We start from the raw sequence: 19,626 nt of genomic DNA, 5'->3' as shown, positions 1-19,626 counted from the left end.
AATTACTAATATAAAAAGTAAATACTTTCTATATTGTTTAACCTGTTGCATTTTTTTTCTCAGAAAAACCCAGCCCACCAGAAAAACTAGGAGTAACAAATGTCACAAAGGACAGCGTTTCTCTTTCATGGCTAAAACCAGAACATGATGGCGGAAGCAGAATTGTGAGCTACCTCATTGAAGCTCTGGAGAAAGGACAGCAAAAATGGGTTAAGTGTGCAGTTGTAAAGACAACTCATCATGTTGTCCATGGTCTTAAGGAGAACACTGACTATTTCTTCAGAGTGTATGCAGAAAACCAAGCTGGTTTAAGTGATCCTAAGGAACTACTACTTCCTGTTACAGTTAAAGAACAATTAGGTATGCTTCCTGACATGAGAACAAAAGTTGATACACATTCAATTGCATTCATATTTTAAAAGACAGAACATTTTTTAATGGTTTGAAACTGTTTTCTTTTTCAGAATCTCCTGAGATTGACATGAAAGGCTTCCCGCATAACACTGTATATGTTAGATCAGGATCAAACCTGAAAGTTGAAATTCCAGTTTCTGGAAAACCATTGCCAAAGGTGACATTGTCTAGAGATGGTGTTCCACTGAAACCCACTATGAGATTTCACACAGAAACCACTGCAGAAAGTCTCGTCATTAACCTTAAAGAAAGTGTGGCTGCTGATGCTGGCAGATATGACATTACTGCTGCCAATTCAAGTGGCACCACAAAATCATTTGTTAATATTGTTGTACTGGATAGACCTGGTCCTCCTGTTGGTCCTGTTGTCCTTAGCGATGTCACTGAAGAGAGTGTAACACTCAGGTGGCAACCACCAGCTTATGATGGTGGAAGTCAAGTTACCAACTATATTGTACTGAAAAGAGAAACAAGTACTGCAGCTTGGTCTGAAGTGTCTGCAACTGTTGCTAGAACAGTTATCAAAGTTATGAGGCTCACGACAGGAGAAGAATACCAATTCCGCATCAAAGCTGAGAACCGCTTTGGCATCAGTGATCACATAGACTCACAGTGTGTGGTTGTCAAGCTTCCTTACAGTGAGTAACATGCTTCTTGTGGTATAAGTTGATGTTTTAATGCTCTGATGTTGAAAATGTAATTTTATTAACAATTAACCACTTCTTTTGATATCATCAGCTACCCCTGGCCCTCCTTCTACACCATGGGTCACTAATGTCACCCGAGAGAGTATTACTGTTGGATGGCATGAACCAGTCACTAATGGTGGCAATGCTATCATTGGATACCACCTGGAAATGAAAGACAGGAATAGCATATTATGGCAGAAGGCTAACAAGACCCTTATTCGCACCACTCATTTCAAAGTCACCACCATCAGCGCTGGCCTTATCTATGAATTTAGAGTTTATGCAGAAAATGCAGCTGGCATTGGAAAAGCAAGTCGTCCTTCTGATCCAGTCCTTGCAATTGATGCTTGTGGTATGTATTCTCTAGAAAATAAAGAAGCCCAACCGTTTTGTTTTCCCTATAATAGTCTGTTCTGTGCAGTAAGCCAATATTCAAACCAGCTGTTATTCATTGGCAATATTCTTATGTTTCCTACTGCAGAACCACCAAGAAATGTCCGTGTCTCAGATATTTCCAAGACTGCTATCACTCTCTCCTGGCAGAAACCAGCATTTGATGGTGGTAGCAAGATCACTGGATACATTGTAGAAAAACGTGATCTTCCAGATGGCAGATGGACAAAAGCAAGCTTCACCAATGTTATTGAGACTCAGTTCACAGTATCTGGTCTGACACAGAATTCCCGGTATGAATTCCGTGTCTTTGCTAAGAATGCCGTTGGTTCCATCAGTAATCCCTCAGATGTTGTGGGTCCTATCACATGCGTTGATACATATGGTAAGTGTTTTGCAATGATATAATGGTATCATTTTGTGGTACTAGAAAGGTTAAAGGCAGTACTGTTTTGTAGATCCATAGTCTTTTAAATATGGAAGGCTAGTTTACAGTGATTGATTCAAGAAGCTTGAATGACTGTGAGCATTTGGGCATGATTGCAATGAACATCTTTGGCTATATCTGCATTTTAAAGTCTTATGGTATCTATTCTAGGAGCAACAGAAGTCTGCCCATGCCCCATGGCCGAAGTGATTATATTTATACATGTGATTGTCTTGTGTTGGTTCTAACTTGTTCTAGGTTTATAATTTAACTTATATATGCTATATTTGATCTGTATTTATCAAATGCCTGTAAATATTATCTTAAATAAAGTACTATTATTTTAGTGTTTTATTAAATACAGGGCTAAAATAAGCATATTTTTAACTTATTCTTATTTTTTCTTAAGGTGCACCTGAAATTGATGTGCCACCAGAATATACAGAAGTGGTGAAATACAAAGCAGGAACTTCAGTTAGGCTAAAATTAGGCATCTCAGGCAAGCCTATACCCACAATTGAATGGTTCAAAAATGGCAACGAGGTACAAACCAGTGCACTAGTGTCTTTTGAAAACACAACAGAATTTGCTTCTATACTCATCAAGGATGCAAATCGACTCAACAGTGGCACCTATGAATTAAAACTAAAGAATGCCATGGGTTCAGCATCTGCCCACATTAGACTACAGATACTTGGTATGTCTTGAGATGCGACTGTATTTTACTATTACACAATACCTCAGTAATAAATACTTAACATCTTCTTTCTTCTGCCTTTCACAGACAAGCCAGGACCTCCAACTGGACCTATACAGTTTAAGACAGTCACTGCTGAAAAGATTACAATAATGTGGGACCCACCAGCAGATGATGGTGGTGCACCTGTAACACACTATGTTGTTGAAAAGCGGGAGACAAGTCGGGTTGTTTGGTCTTTAATTTCTGAAAAACTGGAGGGATGTATCATAACTACAACAAAACTCATCAAAGGAAATGAATATTTGTTCCGTGTCCGCGGTGTGAACAAGTTTGGAATTGGTGATCCACTTGAATCTGAACCTGTTATAGCCAAAAATTCATTTGGTAAGAAACATATAAAATAACTTACACCACTGAATTGTCTTGTGTATTATTGGTAACTAGTACTAATCTACTGACATGTAATTTTTTAATCAGTTACACCTGGACCACCTAGTGTACCAGAAGTCACAAAGATAACCAAGAATTCTATGACCGTTGTCTGGAATAGGCCCACAGTTGATGGAGGCAGTGAAATATCAGGATATTTTCTTGAGAAGCGTGACAAGAAGAGTCTGAGTTGGTTCAAGGTTACTAAAGAAAGTATTCGAGACACCAGACAGAAAGTAACAGGTCTGACTGAAAACAGCGAATATCATTTCCGAGTTTGTGCTATCAATGCAGCTGGACAAGGTCCGTTCTCTGAAGCTTCTGACTTCTACAAAGCTGCAGATCCTATTGGTAAGATACAACATGCAGTATTTCCGATTGGTTAGAAATCCATGAACAATGAGCAATTAGTGTGGGATTGCACCAATGTAATGGAGGGCATATTTTCTTCCTCTTTATGATTAATTATAAATATGGATTCTGATTGGTGTTTTTTCCCCTTAATTATCATTTACAGATAAGCCAGGCTCACCAACAAAGCTGAAGGTCGTGGATACAACCAAGACATCTGTCACCCTTGGCTGGATTAAACCTACTTACGATGGAGGAAGTCCAGTTACCAGCTATGTGGTGGAGAAAAGGGAAGGCGAAGAGCAAGAATGGACTGTAGTCAGTACTAAGGGAGAAGTGAGAACAACTGAGTATGTTGTATCACACCTTCAGCCAAGTGTTAATTATTATTTCCGTGTGTCTGCTATGAATTGTGCTGGACAAGGAGAGCCTATTGAAATGATGGAACCCGTTCAAGCTAAAGATATTCTTGGTACTGTACTTTTTAGTGATTTATCATTTTTCTGTGGGGGTTTTGGTTGTTTGTAGTTTTTTTCAAAGCATTTCTTATTTTACATTGCAAGCAGGCATTATTGATTTTTATTTATCTCCACAGTGGCACCAGAGATTGATCTGGATGTTGCTCTCCGGACATCTATTGTTGCTAAAGCAGGTGAAGATGTGGAAATAACGATTCCATTTAAAGGAAGGCCTCCTCCAACAGTCACATGGAGAAAGGGTGACAAGAATCTTGGAACTGATGAAAGATATATAATTCAGAACACAGAATCATCTACATTACTTATTATTCCTCAAGTTACCCGAAATGATACAGGAAAATATGTTCTTACAATTGAAAATGGAGTTGGAGAAGCAAAATCATCATTTGTGAATGTAAAAGTACTTGACACACCTTCTGCTTGCCAGAAGCTGCAGCTTAAGCATGTTTCTCGTGGCACAGTTACACTGGTATGGGAGCCACCTCTTATTAATGGTGGTTCTGAAATAACAAATTATGTTGTTGAAAAAAGAGATGCTACAAAGAGGGCCTGGTCAACTGTTGCAACAAAATGTTCTAATACCACCTTTAAACTAACTAACCTGTCAGAGAAGACTTCATTCTTCTTCCGTGTTCTTGCTGAAAATGAAATTGGACTGGGTGAACCTTGTGAGACATCTGAACCAGTGAAAGCTGCAGATGTACCTGGACCTGTAAAAGACCTAGCAATGAAAGATTCTACAAAGAGTTCTGTTACATTGCAGTGGAGCAAACCAGACTATGATGGTGGTAGCATTATATCAGACTATGTTATTGAGAAGAAACTTCAGGAAGAGAAAGAATGGACATATGCAGGCACAAGCAAGAGTTGTGAATTTGTAGCTGAAAAACTTAAAGAGCTTTCTGTCATGGAATTCAGAGTCTTTGCTAAAAATGAAAAAGGCAAGAGTGACTCTGTGACTGTTGGACCCATTACAGTGAAGGAACTTATAATAACACCTGAGGCTGACCTTTCTGATATTCCTGGAGGACAGATTGCAGTAAGAATTGGACATAACCTGCACACTGAATTGCCCTATAAAGGTAAACCTAAGCCATCAATGAGCTGGCTCAAGGACAACCTCCCTCTTAAAGAAACAGAACAACTTCGTTTCAAGAAAACTGAAAACAAGATAAGCTTAAGCATCAAGAATGTGAAAAAGGAGCATGGTGGCAAATACACTTTAATTCTTGATAATGTAGTCTGCAGAAAATCATTCACATTTACTGTTATCACTCTTGGTCCTCCATCTAAGCCAAAAGCACCTTTAAGACTAGATGAAATCAAAGCAGATAGTGTAGTTTTGTCATGGGAAGCTCCCGAGGATGATGGGGGAGGAGAAATTACTGGATACAGTATTGAGAAGAGAGAAACCTCACAAATGAACTGGAAGCTGGTGTGTTCAAGTGCTGCAAGAACAACCTTCAAAGTGCCAAACCTTGTTAAGGACACTGAATATCAGTTTAGAGTGCGTGCAGAAAACAGATACGGAGTGAGCCCACCTCTTGTCTCAGCAGATGTTGTGGCAAAGCATCAGTTTAGACCACCAGGTGCCCCAGGCAAGCCTGTTGTATACAATATAACCGCTGATGGAATGACCATATCTTGGGATGCTCCTGCTTATGATGGTGGTTCAGAGATCATTGGATACCACGTTGAAAAGAAGGAAAGAAACAGTATTTTGTGGCAGAAGGTTAATGTTGCATTAATATCTAGCAGAGAATACAGGATTACTGGACTGCTTGAGGGCCTGGATTACCAGTTCCAAGTATATGCTGAAAACGCTGCAGGTCTAAGCCGAGCTAGCGAGCCAAGCAAATTTACTTTGGCAGTCTCTCCAGTGGGTAAGTGAAGATCAATCACTCATCCAAGAAAATTCTATTCTTGTAAACTATGGTGAGCAGTAATAAAAATAAATCTTCATTATTTTCCTTTCAGACCCGCCTGGTACTCCTGATTACATAGATGTCACTAGGGAAACAATCACCCTCAAATGGACCCCCCCACTGCGTGATGGAGGCAGTAAGATTGTGGCTTACAGCATTGAGAAACGGCAAGGAAGTAAAGACCGTTGGCTTAGGTGTAACTTTACTGATGTCAGTGAATGCCAATATACGGTTACGGGACTCAATGCAGGTGACCGATATGAATTCAGAGTGCTTGCAAGAAATGCCGTTGGTACAATCAGCCCGCCTTCACAGTCTTCAGGCTATATCATGACCAGAGATGAAAACGGTAAGAATTATTTCTTAATATGCTTGTATTTGGGTACTGCAACCAGATAGAGTTTCTGGCTGTACCGACGGGAAATGGGAAGCCAAGGGGCAAAGAATTTGTTACTGAGATCCTTCCATTCAATTCAGAACATTTATGTTTGTCCTCCAAGATGGGAAGGTCTAAATTAAATACCCAAATCTGGCAGACATACATAATCAATTGCTGAAAGGCATGGCACTCTACATTTCTCTTGGATAAGCAGAAGTAGCAGCAGCAAAATTGGAAAGAAAGCATAAACTGTAATATTCTGATGAACCGAATAATTCAGAAACTGAAATGTGCCTCAGGTAGCTTGGCATACCATTAACAGCACGTATGAAGAGAGTCTTTCATCTATGATTAATATGATGTACTTAAGGGTGCTTACAGGAAAAATAAGTATATAGTTCGTATAATAACTGCTATTTAGAGAATGCCATTTTCTAAGTGAAAGAATTCTACATATATTACAAGCTTTTACAATTAGTACATTTAGAAGAGTATCCAGAAAAATACTTTGCTATGTGGAAATTGAATTATATTTTCCTTTTTTAGTTGCTCCAACAATTGAATTTGGTGCTGAGCACTTTGAAGGCCTTACTGTTAAAGCTGGAGAGAGCATTAGAGTTAAAGCTCTAATCAGAGGACGTCCAGTACCTAAAGTGACATGGTTTAAGGATGGTAAAGAGATACAGAAAACAATGAATATAGAAATAACTACAGCTATTGGATACAGTACAATCTTCATTAGAGATGCTATCCGGGATCATCGTGGAGTGTACACAGTAGAAGCCAAAAATGCATCAGGCACTAAACGAGAAGATATTACCATCAGAGTACAAGGTACTGCACCAAACACTTACAGCGTGCTTTTTTTAAATAGTATTTTATTCTAATGTCAGCAAGTTATAACTCTGAACCTTTAATATTGCAGACGCACCAGGAAAAGTTGGTGGACCAATACGATTCACAAACATCACTGGAGAAAAAGTCACATTATGGTGGGAGCCTCCAGCTAATGATGGTTGTGCTTCTATTTCTCACTACATAATTGAAAAACGTGAAACCAGCAGGATTGCTTGGGCATTAGTTGAAGATAAATGTGAAGCTTGCAGCTACACAGCACTTAAATTAATTAAGGGCAATGAGTACCAGTTCCGCATCTCTGCAGTGAACAAATTTGGAGTTGGCAGACCACTGGAGTCTGATCCAGTTATTGCACAAATACCTTACAGTAAGTTTCCACCTCATTCTGCACAAATATCTATGGAGTTACCATCTTGTCTTTCTAATGATGTTTTTCTTTTTTCAGCTCTCCCTGATGCACCAGGAACGCCAGAGCCTACCAACGTAACAGGAGACAGTATCACACTTACATGGGCAAGACCAGAGTCAGATGGTGGAAGCGAGATAAATGAGTATATTCTTGAAAGGAGAGAAAAGAAGAGCATGCGCTGGGTTAAAGTATCCAGTAAGAGGCCCATTACAGAGAACAGATACAGAGTAACTGGCCTTATTGAAGGCAATGAGTATGAGTTCCATGTCATGGCTGAAAACGCTGCAGGAGTTGGACCTGCAAGTGATGTTTCAAAGCTGATTAAATGTAGAGAACCAGTCAGCCCACCAAGTGCTCCTAATGTGGTAAAGGTGACAGATACATCAAAGACTAGTGTAAGCTTAGAGTGGACAAAGCCAGTTTTTGATGGAGGCATGGAAATAATTGGGTACATCATTGAGATGTGCAAAGCTGACCTTGAATCATGGCAGAAAGTCAATGCAGAGACTGTTATTGCTACTAAATATACCGTTGTTGATTTGGAGGCAGGAGAACACTATAAATTCAGAGTCAGTGCTGTCAATGGTGCTGGCAAAGGAGAGAGTTGTGAAATTCCTGCTTCAGTCCAAACTGTGGACAGGCTTTCTGCACCCGAAATTGATATTGATGCAAACTTCAAGCAGACTCATATTGTAAGAGCAGGTGCAAGCATTCGTCTATTTATTGCCTTCTCTGGAAGGCCTGTTCCTACTGCAGTGTGGTCCAAAGCAGATGCTAATCTCAGCTTGCGTGCTGACATTCAAACAACTGATTCCTTCAGCACATTGACTGTGGAGGAATGCAATAGAAATGATGCTGGCAAGTATGTCTTTACTGTGGAAAACAACAGTGGAAGTAAGTCTGTTACATTTACTGTCAAGGTTTTGGACACGCCTGGTCCACCAGGTCCTATTACATTTAAAGATGTGACTCGAGGATCTATTACTTTAATGTGGGATGCTCCTGTTCTGGATGGAGGTTCTCGTATCCATCACTACGTTGTGGAAAAACGTGAAGCAAGTCGTCGTAGCTGGCAAGTAGTGAATTCAAAATGCACTCGACAGATCTTTAAGGTCACAGATCTAGCAGAAGGTGTGCCATATTACTACCGAGTATCAGCAGAAAATGAATATGGTGTAGGTGAACCCTGTGAATTAACAGAACCGGTTGTAGCCACGGAAGAACCCGCTCCACCTAAGAGACTAGATATTGTTGATACCACCAAATCTTCTGTAATTTTAGCTTGGCTTAAGCCTGATCATGATGGTGGTAGCCGTATTACTGGATACCTTCTTGAAATGAAACAAAAAGGATCTGACTCCTGGATTGGAGCTGGACAAACCAAGCAACTTACTTTCACTGTTGAAGGCCTTGTGGAGAACACTGAATATGAGTTCCGGGTGAAGGCGAAAAATGATGCTGGCTACAGTGAGCCAAGAGAAGCTTTCTCTTCTGTTATTGTTAAGGAGCCACAGATTGAACCAACAGCAGATCTCAGCGATATAAGCAGACAGCTCATAACATGCAAGGCTGGAAGCACGTTTACGATTGATATACCAATCAGTGGGCGCCCAGCTCCAAAAGTGACATGGAAACTTGAGGAGATGAAGCTGAAGGAAACTGAGAGAGTGACTATCAAGACAACAAAAGACAGAACCACACTGACTGTAAAGGACAGTATGAGAGGTGACTCTGGTAAATACTACCTTACACTTGAAAACACTGCTGGTGTGAAAACATTTGCTGTCACGGTGGTAGTCATAGGAAGACCAGGTCCTGTCACTGGCCCAATTGAAATATCATCTGTCTCTGCTGAGTCCTGTGTGTTGACCTGGAAAGAACCTGAAGATGATGGTGGCAGTGACATTACAAACTACATTGTAGAGAAACGTGAGTCTGGCACAACAGCATGGCAGCTGGTAAATTCCAGTGTGAAACGAACACAGATTAAAGTCAGCCATCTCACAAAATACCAAGAGTACAGTTTCCGAGTAAGCTCAGAAAATAGATTTGGTGTCAGCAAGCCGCTTGAATCAAAAACAGTAGTTGCTGAGCATCCATTCGGTAAGTGAAACACTTCTCAAAATTTGTTCTTTTCCTCTGACTGTAGTATTTGTAATCACTAATATTTTCCTCCCTGTCTTTTTTTTGTGTTTAGTCCCACCAAGCCCACCTTCAAGGCCAGAAGTCTATTCTGCATCTGCCACTGCCATGGCCATTCGCTGGGAGGAACCCTATCATGATGGTGGCAGCAAAGTCATTGGATATTGGGTGGAAAAGAAGGAGCGCAACACCATCCTTTGGGTGAAAGAGAACAAAGTGCCCTGCTGTGAATGCAACTACAAAGTCACGGGGTTGGTGGAAGGCCTAGAATATCAGTTCAGAACCTATGCTCTAAATGCTGCAGGTGTTAGCAAAGCTAGTGAAGCTTCCAGACCTGTAGTGGCTCAAAATCCAGTTGGTAAGTATTACTTTTAGAGTTACATTGTTACTTAAGCTAAAACAGAATTGCATTTCTCATTTTTTCTGTTTTACTCCTCCAGATCCACCAGGAAGACCAGAAGTAACAGATGTGACCAGATCTTCAGTGTCGCTGAGCTGGTCACCCCCACTTTATGATGGTGGAAGCAAAATTATCGGATATATTATAGAGCGCAAACCATATAATGAATCTGGTGATGGACGCTGGCTGAAATGCAATTATACCATTGTCTCAGAAAACTACTTTACTGTGACAGCTCTTGGTGAAGATGAAGCCTATGAATTCCGTGTACTAGCAAAGAATGCTGCTGGTGTGATTAGCAAAGGATCTGAATCAACTGGTGCTGTCATTTGCAAAGACGAATACTGTAAGGAATATTCACTTGGAACAATTAAAAAATAATGTCCTATTTTTAAAACTGTCATGTAATTTTTTCCCAAATCTCTCTTTCCAGCACCACCAAAGGCTGAACTTGATGCCAGACTGCAGGGAGAAGTTTTGAGCATTAGGGCTGGATCGGACCTTGTTCTTGATGCAGCTGTTGGTGGGAAACCAGAACCAAAAGTCTTCTGGTCCAAAGGTGACAGGGAACTGGACCTATGTGAAAAGATATCTCTGCAATACACCAGCAAACGAGCTATTGCAATTATCAAGTTCTGTGACAGAAGTGATAGTGGAAAATATACTCTAACAGTTAAAAATGCCAGTGGAATGAAACAACTTTCCGTTCTTGTCAAAGTGCTTGGTATGTATCCCATGATTAATATTCATACTTAGTATACTAAAAAAACCACATTCTTTTAAATAAGAATGAGATGCTTTTCCTCAGGCACTGATTACAACACTTATTTTGATCCCTACGCAGATTCACCAGGTCCATGTGCAGGCAAAATCATGATTAGCAGAGTAACAGAAGAGAAATGTACTCTGACATGGAACATTCCTGAGGAAGATGGAGGTGCAGAAATCACTCACTATATCATAGAAAGGCGTGAAACCAGCAGACTTCACTGGGTTATTGTTGAGGCTGAATGCCAGACATTATCCACTGTGGTAACAAAACTTATTAAAAATAATGAATACATCTTCCGTGTGAGAGCTGTCAACAAATATGGACCAGGTGTTCCACTTGAATCAGAACCCGTGATTGCCAGGAATGCTTTCAGTGAGTGTTACTACCTTCCATTCAGCATCAGAATTTGTGGAATAGTTCTCATAGATAAACAATGTGCTAAATAACATTTTTTTTCACCTTTAAAAAAAATAGCTATTCCAACACAACCTGGTGCTCCTGAAGAAGTGACCGTTGGCAAGGAACATATCATTATTCAGTGGTCAAAACCAGAATCAGATGGTGGCAGTGAGATTAAGGACTATCTTGTGGACAAACGTGAAAGGAAAAGTCTGCGCTGGACACGAGTGAACAGAGATTACACCATTTATGATACCAGACTGAAAGTCACTGGTCTCATGGAAGGGTGCCAGTACCAATTCCGTGTCACTGCAGTGAATGCTGCTGGAAACAGTGAACCTAGTGAAGCTTCACAGTACATGTTATGTAAAGAACCAACATGTAAGTTATATAAATATTTTAATATTTATTTATAATAATGGAGTATAAACTCACATTGACACTTCAACTAAGAAGCCCATAACCACATATAAAGTCACTGAACTAGCTAGTATTAGAATAAACTTTAAAAGAGTTATACTTCATCTTAAATACATTTCCCAGATTTAGCTGTTTGGAAATAATTTTTGACTGTAAAATGTTATCTGCTCTAGTGTGAAATGCATTTTCTTCTTTTTCAAAGATACTCCTGCATCACCTTCAGTTCCAAGAGTTGTGGATACTACTAAGCACAGCATAAGTTTAGCATGGTCAAAGCCCACATATGATGGTGGTGCTGACATCTTAGGCTATGTTCTTGAGATGAAAGAAGAAGGTAGTGAACAGTGGTATCGACCACATACAACCGCTACTCTGAGGAATGCTGAGTTCACCGTGACTGGTCTTAAAACAAACCAGAAATACCAATTCAGAGTTGCTGCTACAAATGTGAATGGTATGAGTGAATTTAGTGAATCATCAGCAGAAATAGAACCTGTGGAAAGAATAGGTAATTTGAAAACTTACTGTCTATTTTGCGGAATAACTATATTTTCCTCTAGAACTATTAAAAGAATAATTAATTCCATGTTTCTTATACCCTTCATCAGAAATACCTGAGCTTGAGCTTGCTGATGATCTGAAGAAGACAGTTACAGTTAGAGCTGGTGGTTCCCTCCGCCTAATGGTCTCTGTATCTGGCAGACCTGCTCCCGTAATCACATGGAGCAAGCAGGGTGTTGACCTTGTAAGTCGAGCTATTATTGATACTACAGACAGCTACACTCTGCTTATTGTGGATAAAGTTAATCGATATGACGCTGGAAAATACATCATTGAGGCTGAAAATCAATCTGGAAAAAAATCTGCAACTATTTCTGTGAAAGTATATGGTAAGTACTGCTACGTTTGTATGTGGGCATTCCACCACTCTTCATGCTCATTACTCAGGAATAAGTGTCATTCAATTCCAAAGGAAGTTTGCAGTTTAAATAACATGAGAAGTTTAAATAACATGTTTGAGAAGTCAGAGAAACAATCTAAACCAAAGGAAAATACATAGTGTCTGAAGCTGTGCTAGTTTATGAATCAAATCCAAGCATTCCTTTTATGCAGAAGCAGTCATTGACTGTAAAGTGAAAGGATCCAAAAGAAAAAAAAATGTTTGTTTGTTGTTGTTTTTTGTTTTAGATACACCTGGTCCACCATCTTCAGTAAAAGTTAAGGAAGCATCAAAAGATTCTGTGACACTTACTTGGGATATTCCAAACATTGACGGTGGAGCCCCAGTCAACAATTACATAATCGAGAAACGTGAAGCTTCCATGAGAGCTTACAAGACTGTGACTACCAAATGCAGCAAAACATTTTATAGAGTCACTGGACTTCTAGAAGGAGCTTTGTATTATTTCAGAGTACTGCCAGAAAATATTTATGGCATTGGTGAAGCTTGTGAAACATCTGATGCAGTACTAGTATCTGATGTCCCCATGGTACCACAAAAACTCGAAGTGATTGACACCACTAAATCAACTGTTACTCTTGCATGGGAGAAGCCACTGCATGATGGTGGCAGCAGATTGACAGGCTATGTTATTGAGGCCAGCAAAGCTGGAACAGAAAGATGGTTGAAGGTAGTGACACTGAAGCCTACTGTCTACGAACATACAATTATCTCTCTCAATGAAGGAGAACAGTACTTGTTCAGGGTTAGAGCACAGAATCAGAAAGGCGTGTCAGAACCACGAGAGACTGTCACAGCAGTAACAGTCCAAGACCAAAAAGGTAGGTGTCCATTGTTGCAAATAACAGGGTGAAGCTTACATGAAGTGAGTGTGATATTTATAAAACAGGTCTTTAAAATCAATTAAATATCAATCAATTTAATATCAATTAATTTCTTTCCTTAGTTCTGCCAACAATTGACTTTGCTGGAATACCTCAGAAGACAATTCATGTACCTGCTGGCAAGCCCATTGAGTTAGCCATTCCAATTGAAGGACGACCACCTCCAACTGCATCTTGGTTCTTTGCTGGTTCTAAACTAAAAGAATCAGAACGCATCAAAATGGAGACTGTTGCTAAAATGACTAAATTAACTGTGCGTGAGACCACCATACATGACACTGGAGACTATATGCTTGAACTGAAGAACACAACTGGAACAGTTACTGATACACTAAAGGTTATAATCCTTGGTAAGAATTAATGAAAATAATTGTCCATGATCTTTTTCCATTTGAGCTTTTACATGAGCAATATGATTCCTTTTTTCCACTTGTTTTTTAATTTTCTTTTTTATTTCCTAGACAAACCTGGACCACCTGTTGGACCTATCCGAATTGACGAAGTTGATTCAAATTATGTAACCATCTCCTGGGACCCACCTGAGCTGGATGGTGGAGCTGCCCTTAGTGGATATGTGGTAGAACAGCGTGATGCTCACCGTCCTGGATGGCTGCCAGTTTCAGAGTCAGTAACCAGGACAACATTTAAGTTCACCAGACTTGTTGAAGGTGCAGAATATGTGTTCCGTGTGGCTGCTACAAACCGCTTTGGAATCGGATCTTACCTACAGTCTGAAATTATAGAATGCAAGAGCAGAATCCGTAAGTCAGAAATTTTGTTTATTCTCTTTTGTTTATTTATATTTAAAAATATAAATATATATTTAAATGGGCTTATGTACCCATGCATAGATTAGATTTTTCTGAATGTTACTACTTCCTTTTGCCAAGTAAAATGGTACATTATGATGCACAATAATCTTGTTTCATTTCTGGGGAAAAATGCCATCCATAAATCTATGTAGGTATTGCAGATGAACTGCACACAATGTGAATCGTAAACTTGGATTTTCTGCTCAAGTCTACTAATAGTCTTGAAAAATTGCTTTACCCCATTACAAAGCCAAGAGTATTTTGCCGACCTAATTTGTAAAGTACTTAGATATCTGCTGATAAAAAGAGTTTGACAGGACATTGATATTATATTGTCATTCACAATACATTGCACATTACTAATGCATAGAATCATTTGATTTCTTCACTAATTCTGTGTCCTGTTTTACAGGTATTCCTGGTCCTCCTGGCACTCCAGAAGTGTTTGATATCTCTCGAGATGGCATGACATTAACTTGGTATCCTCCAGAAGATGATGGTGACTCACAGATCACTGGTTATATTGTGGAACGCAAAGAAGTTAGAGCAGATAGATGGATCCGTGTAAATAAAGTCCCAGTTACTATGACTCGTTACCGCTCCACTGGGTTGGTCGAAGGACTGGAATATGAACACCGAGTCACAGCAATCAATGCCAGAGGCACTGGGAAACCCAGCCGTCCTTCCAAGTCTGCTGTTGCCAGAGATCCAATTGGTAAGTACTTTACTACATACATTAAGCACATTATGGCAAAAAGGAATGACAGTAGTAAAATTTACTCTTTTTTTCTCATTCAGAAATTTATCTGGATGTATTAATAAATGAGATTCTGACTGGAGAAAACAGAGAAAATATTAGTGAAAATCTTTCATTCAAATTCTTCCTATATAAATAGACTATAGACTTATTACAGATCATATGTTGCAAGTTAGCATTTGCTTAATCTTTTAAATATTCATTAAAAAAATTACACCCTATCTGATCTTCTCTTCCAGCTCCTCCAGGTAAACCTCAGAATCCCAGAGTCACTGATACTACAAGAACATCTGTCTCCCTGGCCTGGAGTCCACCAGAAGATGAAGGTGGTTCTAAAGTTACTGGCTACTTAATTGAGATGCAGAAGGTTGATCAATTTGAATGGACCAAATGCAACACTACACCAACCAAGATTCGTGAATACACCTTGACACATCTTCCCCAGGGTGCAGAGTACAGATTCCGTGTGCTAGCCTGTAATGCTGGTGGGCCAGGAGAACCTGCTGAAGTGCCAGGAACAGTCAAAATAACAGAAATGCTTGGTAAGATACTTCAAGCCTTAGCTTCTGTTGAAAGTTGTCCTAAAAAAAATATTTGCCTAAGACAAGTATGCTATCATCTGTAAAACAGACATAACATGACATCTTAATTTTGTTTACAGAATATCCTGACTATGAACTTGATGAAAAATACCAAGAAGGTCTCATGGTGAGACAAGGTGGAGTAATCAGGCTTACAATACCCATTAAGGGTAAGCCCATCCCAGTATGCAAATGGACAAAAGAAGGACAAGACATCAGCAAGAGGGCCATGATTGCAACTTCTGAGACTCACACAGAACTTGTGATCAAAGATGCAGAAAGAGAAGATTCAGGAACCTATGATTTGTCACTTGAAAACAAGTGTGGCAAAAAAGCTGTGTATATTAAAGTTAGAGTGATTGGCATTCCGAATCCACCAGAAGGGCCACTGGAGTATGATGATATACAAGCTCGTTCTGTCAGAGTAAGCTGGAGACCTCCTACAGATGACGGTGGTGCAGATATCCTAGGTTACATTGTTGAGAGAAGAGAAGTACCGAAGACTGCCTGGTACACTGTTGACTCCAGAGTGAAAGGGACATCACTGGTGGTGAAAGGGCTCAAAGAAAATGTGGAATATCACTTCCGTGTTTCTGCTGAAAACCATTTCGGTATTAGCAAATCTCTCAAATCTGAAGAACCAGCAGTACCAAAGACACCTCTAAGTAAGTTCCCTCTTAGATTTAAAAAAAAAAAATTAAAAAAAATAGAAAATTAGTTACTACATTATGATCTAAAAGTACAATAATATATACAAAAGTTTTAATGCTATGTCACTATTATTTCCATTATTTTTGCTATTATTATTCATAGATCCTCCAGAGCCTCCAAACAACCCACCTGAAGTGCTTGATGTTACAAAGAGTTCTGTCAACTTGTCCTGGTCCAGACCTAAAGATGATGGTGGTTCTCGTGTAACTGGCTACTACATTGAACGTAAAGAGACATCTACAGAAAAATGGGTCCGGCATAATAAGACACAGATTACCACTACAATGTACACAGTCACAGGACTTGTTCCAGATGCTGAATATCAATTCCGTATCATTGCTCAAAACGACATTGGTGAAAGTGAAGCAAGTCCTGCTTCTGAACCAGTTGTATGCAAGGATCCATTTGGTAAGAAAATGTCTGCATTAACAGATCTTGTGAAGGGCAACTTTGTGGCATTTAGAGAGGAATTTATTTTCTGTATCTCTTTTAATTTTCAGACAAACCAAGCCAACCTGGAGAAATTGAGATCACTTCTATATCTAAGGACAGCATTACATTAGAATGGGAACGACCTGAAAGTGATGGTGGGAAAGAGATCCTTGGCTACTGGGTTGAATATCGCCAGTCTGGAGAAAGCACCTGGAAAAAATGCAATAAGGAACGCATCAAGGACAGGCAGTTTACAGTAGGAGGTTTACTAGAGGCTACAGAATATGAGTTCCGTGTTTTCGCAGAAAATCAGACTGGCCTCAGCAGACCGCGCAGGACTGCTATGGCAGTGAAAACTAAATTAACATGTAAGCAAAAACATATTGTCACATTTGCTGTGATATTGTTGTGATTTGCTGTCATAAACCATGGTGCTGCATTTAACATGCTGCCTATTTGTTTTACATGTCATTTGCCAACATGACTGTTCTAAAGAACAGTCTTTCAGGTTTTAGAGGAACAAGTATAAATGAAAATTAATTTCCAGTAATACAGTATGAGAGGAAAATGTCATAATAATCATCATTATTTTCATAATTGTCTTTGTCATAGCTGGAGAAGCACCTGCCATCAGAAAAGAAATGCAGGACGTTACAACTAAACTGGGTGAGGCGGCTCAGCTGACATGCCAGATTGTTGGGAGACCTTTGCCTGATATTAAATGGTACCGCTTTGGCAAAGAACTGGTGCAAAGCCGAAAATACAAAATGTCATCTGATGGACGCAATCATACACTGACAGTAATGACAGAGGAACAGGAGGATGAAGGTCTCTACACTTGTATGGCTACCAATGATGTCGGAGAAATTGAAACTAGTGGCAAACTATTATTGCAGGCTCCTCCTCAGTTCCATCCTGGCTTCCCATTGAAAGAGAAATACTACGCAGGTGCAGGTGGCACCCTCCGCCTTCACGTTGTGTATATTGGCCGACCAGTACCAGCAATAACCTGGTTCCATGGCAACAAACCTTTGAGAGGATCAGAAACAGTTACTATTGAGAACACAGAACATTATACTCATCTTGCTATTAAGAATGTCCAGCACAAGACTCATGCTGGGAAGTACAAAGTACAACTCAGTAACACATTTGGAACGGTTGACACTGTACTTAATGTGGAAATACAAGGTAATTCATTTTATTTTCAGTATTTTTGCGGAATATTTTCTCAAATATTGATTGGAAAAAGAACTAAAAATGTTGTGCTTTTTCTTGTACAGATAAACCAGATAAACCAGCAGGGCCAATTGTTATAGAGTCTATACTGAAGAATTCTGTGGTGATAAGCTGGAAACCACCAGAGGATGATGGAGGTGCTATGATAACCAATTACATCATAGAGAAACGTGAAGCCAAGGAAGGAACAGAATGGCAACTTGTATCTTCAAGCATTTCAGGCACAACCTGCAGAATTGTTAACCTAACTGAAAATGCAGGCTATTATTTCCGTGTTTCTGCTCAGAATACATATGGCATTAGTGAAGCACTGGAGGTCTCATCAGTGGTTTTCATAAAGCCTCCATTTGGTAAGTAGAGGCCAAAGTATCAATTTCTGTAAGCCAGCAGCCAAGCCCCACACAGCTGCTTGCTCACTCCCCCACCAGCAGGATCAGGGAGAGAACTGGAAGGGTAAAAAGCTAGAGAACTCGTGGGTTGAGATGAAGACAGTTGAATAGGGAAAGCAAAAGCTGCGCACACAAACAAAGCAAAGCAAAACAAGACATCATCTCACTGCTCCCCATGGGCAGGCAGGTGTTCAGCCATCTCCGAGATAGCAGGGCCCCATCACACATACCCATTACTTGGGAAGACAAAGCCATCACTCCAAACCTCATGCCCTTCCTCCTTCTTCCCCCCACTTTATATACTGAGCGTGTCATATGGTCTGGAATATCCCTGTGGTCAGTTGGTGTCACCTGTCCCAGCTGTGTGTCCTCCCAGCCTCCCATGCACCCCCAACTTCCTTGCCAGCGTGGCAGCACAGAAAGCAGAAAAGGCCTTGGCTCTGTGTAAGCCCTGCTCAGCAATAACAAAAACGCCTCTATATTATCAACCCCGTGTTCAGCACAAATCCAATATATAGCCCCATACCAGTCACTGGGAAGAAAGTTAACTCTACCCCAGCCAAAACCAGCACACCCTGTAATTAGTAAGGCAAGCTCACTTCAATTTTTGAATTTTTTTATTCTTTACAGAAAAACCAGGACAACCTGGCCAGCCAGTAGCAAGTGCTGTCACAAAGGATTCCTGTGTTGTCTCATGGAAGCCACCTGCAAGTGATGGTGGTGCAAAGATAAGAACTTATTATCTTGAGAAGCGTGAGAAAAAACAAAACAAGTGGATTTCTGTAACAACAGATGAAATCCGTGAAACAGTCTACTCTGTGAAAGATCTTATTGAAGGTCTTGAATATGAGTTCCGTGTAAAATGTGAAAACCTTGGTGGTGAAAGTGAGTGGAGTGAGGTATCCCAACCAGTCATTCCAAAATCTGATGTACCCATTAAAGCTCCACATTTCAAGGAAGAACTAAGGAATCTGAATGTGAAATTTCAAGCTAATGCCACGTTTGTCTGCAAAGTCACCGGTCATCCTAAGCCAATTGTCAAGTGGTACAGACAGGGCAAAGAAATCATGCCAGATGGGGAAAAGATCAAGATACAGGAATTCAAGGGTGGATATTACCAGCTGATCATCACAAATGTAACAGATGATGATGCCACAGTATATCAAGTTAGAGCTACCAACCAAGGAGGATCTGTGTCTGGCACTGCCTCTTTGGATGTTGAAGGTGAATGAAGAGTCTTAATAAGACAAATTCTTTTAAAGCTTTGAATATTTAGA

General features: G+C 40.0%; 1 protein-coding gene across 3 annotated transcripts in view; it reads left to right on the top strand.

Annotated features, from left to right (window-relative positions):
* Nucleotides 1-19,626, top strand: part of TTN (titin) — a 241,215-nt gene that overhangs the window by 212,699 nt on the left and 8,890 nt on the right. For all 3 annotated transcript variants that reach the window (XM_051787289.1, XM_051787288.1, XM_051787287.1), the window contains 31 exons: nt 64-360; nt 465-1,052; nt 1,153-1,455; nt 1,585-1,881; nt 2,333-2,620; nt 2,708-3,007; nt 3,101-3,403; nt 3,570-3,875; nt 3,999-5,765; nt 5,860-6,156; nt 6,733-7,020; nt 7,112-7,411; nt 7,490-9,556; nt 9,651-9,953; nt 10,036-10,341; nt 10,429-10,719; nt 10,840-11,139; nt 11,242-11,547; nt 11,789-12,094; nt 12,195-12,476; nt 12,775-13,368; nt 13,494-13,781; nt 13,893-14,192; nt 14,656-14,958; nt 15,240-15,542; nt 15,662-16,246; nt 16,395-16,700; nt 16,793-17,092; nt 17,337-17,912; nt 18,005-18,310; nt 18,980-19,573. In XM_051787289.1, the coding sequence (XP_051643249.1) occupies nt 64-360; nt 465-1,052; nt 1,153-1,455; nt 1,585-1,881; nt 2,333-2,620; nt 2,708-3,007; nt 3,101-3,403; nt 3,570-3,875; nt 3,999-5,765; nt 5,860-6,156; nt 6,733-7,020; nt 7,112-7,411; nt 7,490-9,556; nt 9,651-9,953; nt 10,036-10,341; nt 10,429-10,719; nt 10,840-11,139; nt 11,242-11,547; nt 11,789-12,094; nt 12,195-12,476; nt 12,775-13,368; nt 13,494-13,781; nt 13,893-14,192; nt 14,656-14,958; nt 15,240-15,542; nt 15,662-16,246; nt 16,395-16,700; nt 16,793-17,092; nt 17,337-17,912; nt 18,005-18,310; nt 18,980-19,573 (13,950 nt within the window). The remainder of the gene's footprint in view (nt 1-63; nt 361-464; nt 1,053-1,152; nt 1,456-1,584; nt 1,882-2,332; nt 2,621-2,707; nt 3,008-3,100; nt 3,404-3,569; nt 3,876-3,998; nt 5,766-5,859; nt 6,157-6,732; nt 7,021-7,111; nt 7,412-7,489; nt 9,557-9,650; nt 9,954-10,035; nt 10,342-10,428; nt 10,720-10,839; nt 11,140-11,241; nt 11,548-11,788; nt 12,095-12,194; nt 12,477-12,774; nt 13,369-13,493; nt 13,782-13,892; nt 14,193-14,655; nt 14,959-15,239; nt 15,543-15,661; nt 16,247-16,394; nt 16,701-16,792; nt 17,093-17,336; nt 17,913-18,004; nt 18,311-18,979; nt 19,574-19,626) is intronic.

The sequence above is a fragment of the Manacus candei genome, unplaced genomic scaffold, assembly GCF_025592945.1.
Source record: "Manacus candei isolate 608988 ecotype Guabito, Panama unplaced genomic scaffold, ASM2559294v1 h1tg000023l, whole genome shotgun sequence".
NCBI classification, from domain to species: domain Eukaryota; kingdom Metazoa; phylum Chordata; class Aves; order Passeriformes; family Pipridae; genus Manacus; species Manacus candei.
This window is presented reverse-complemented; position numbering and strand designations above follow the sequence as displayed.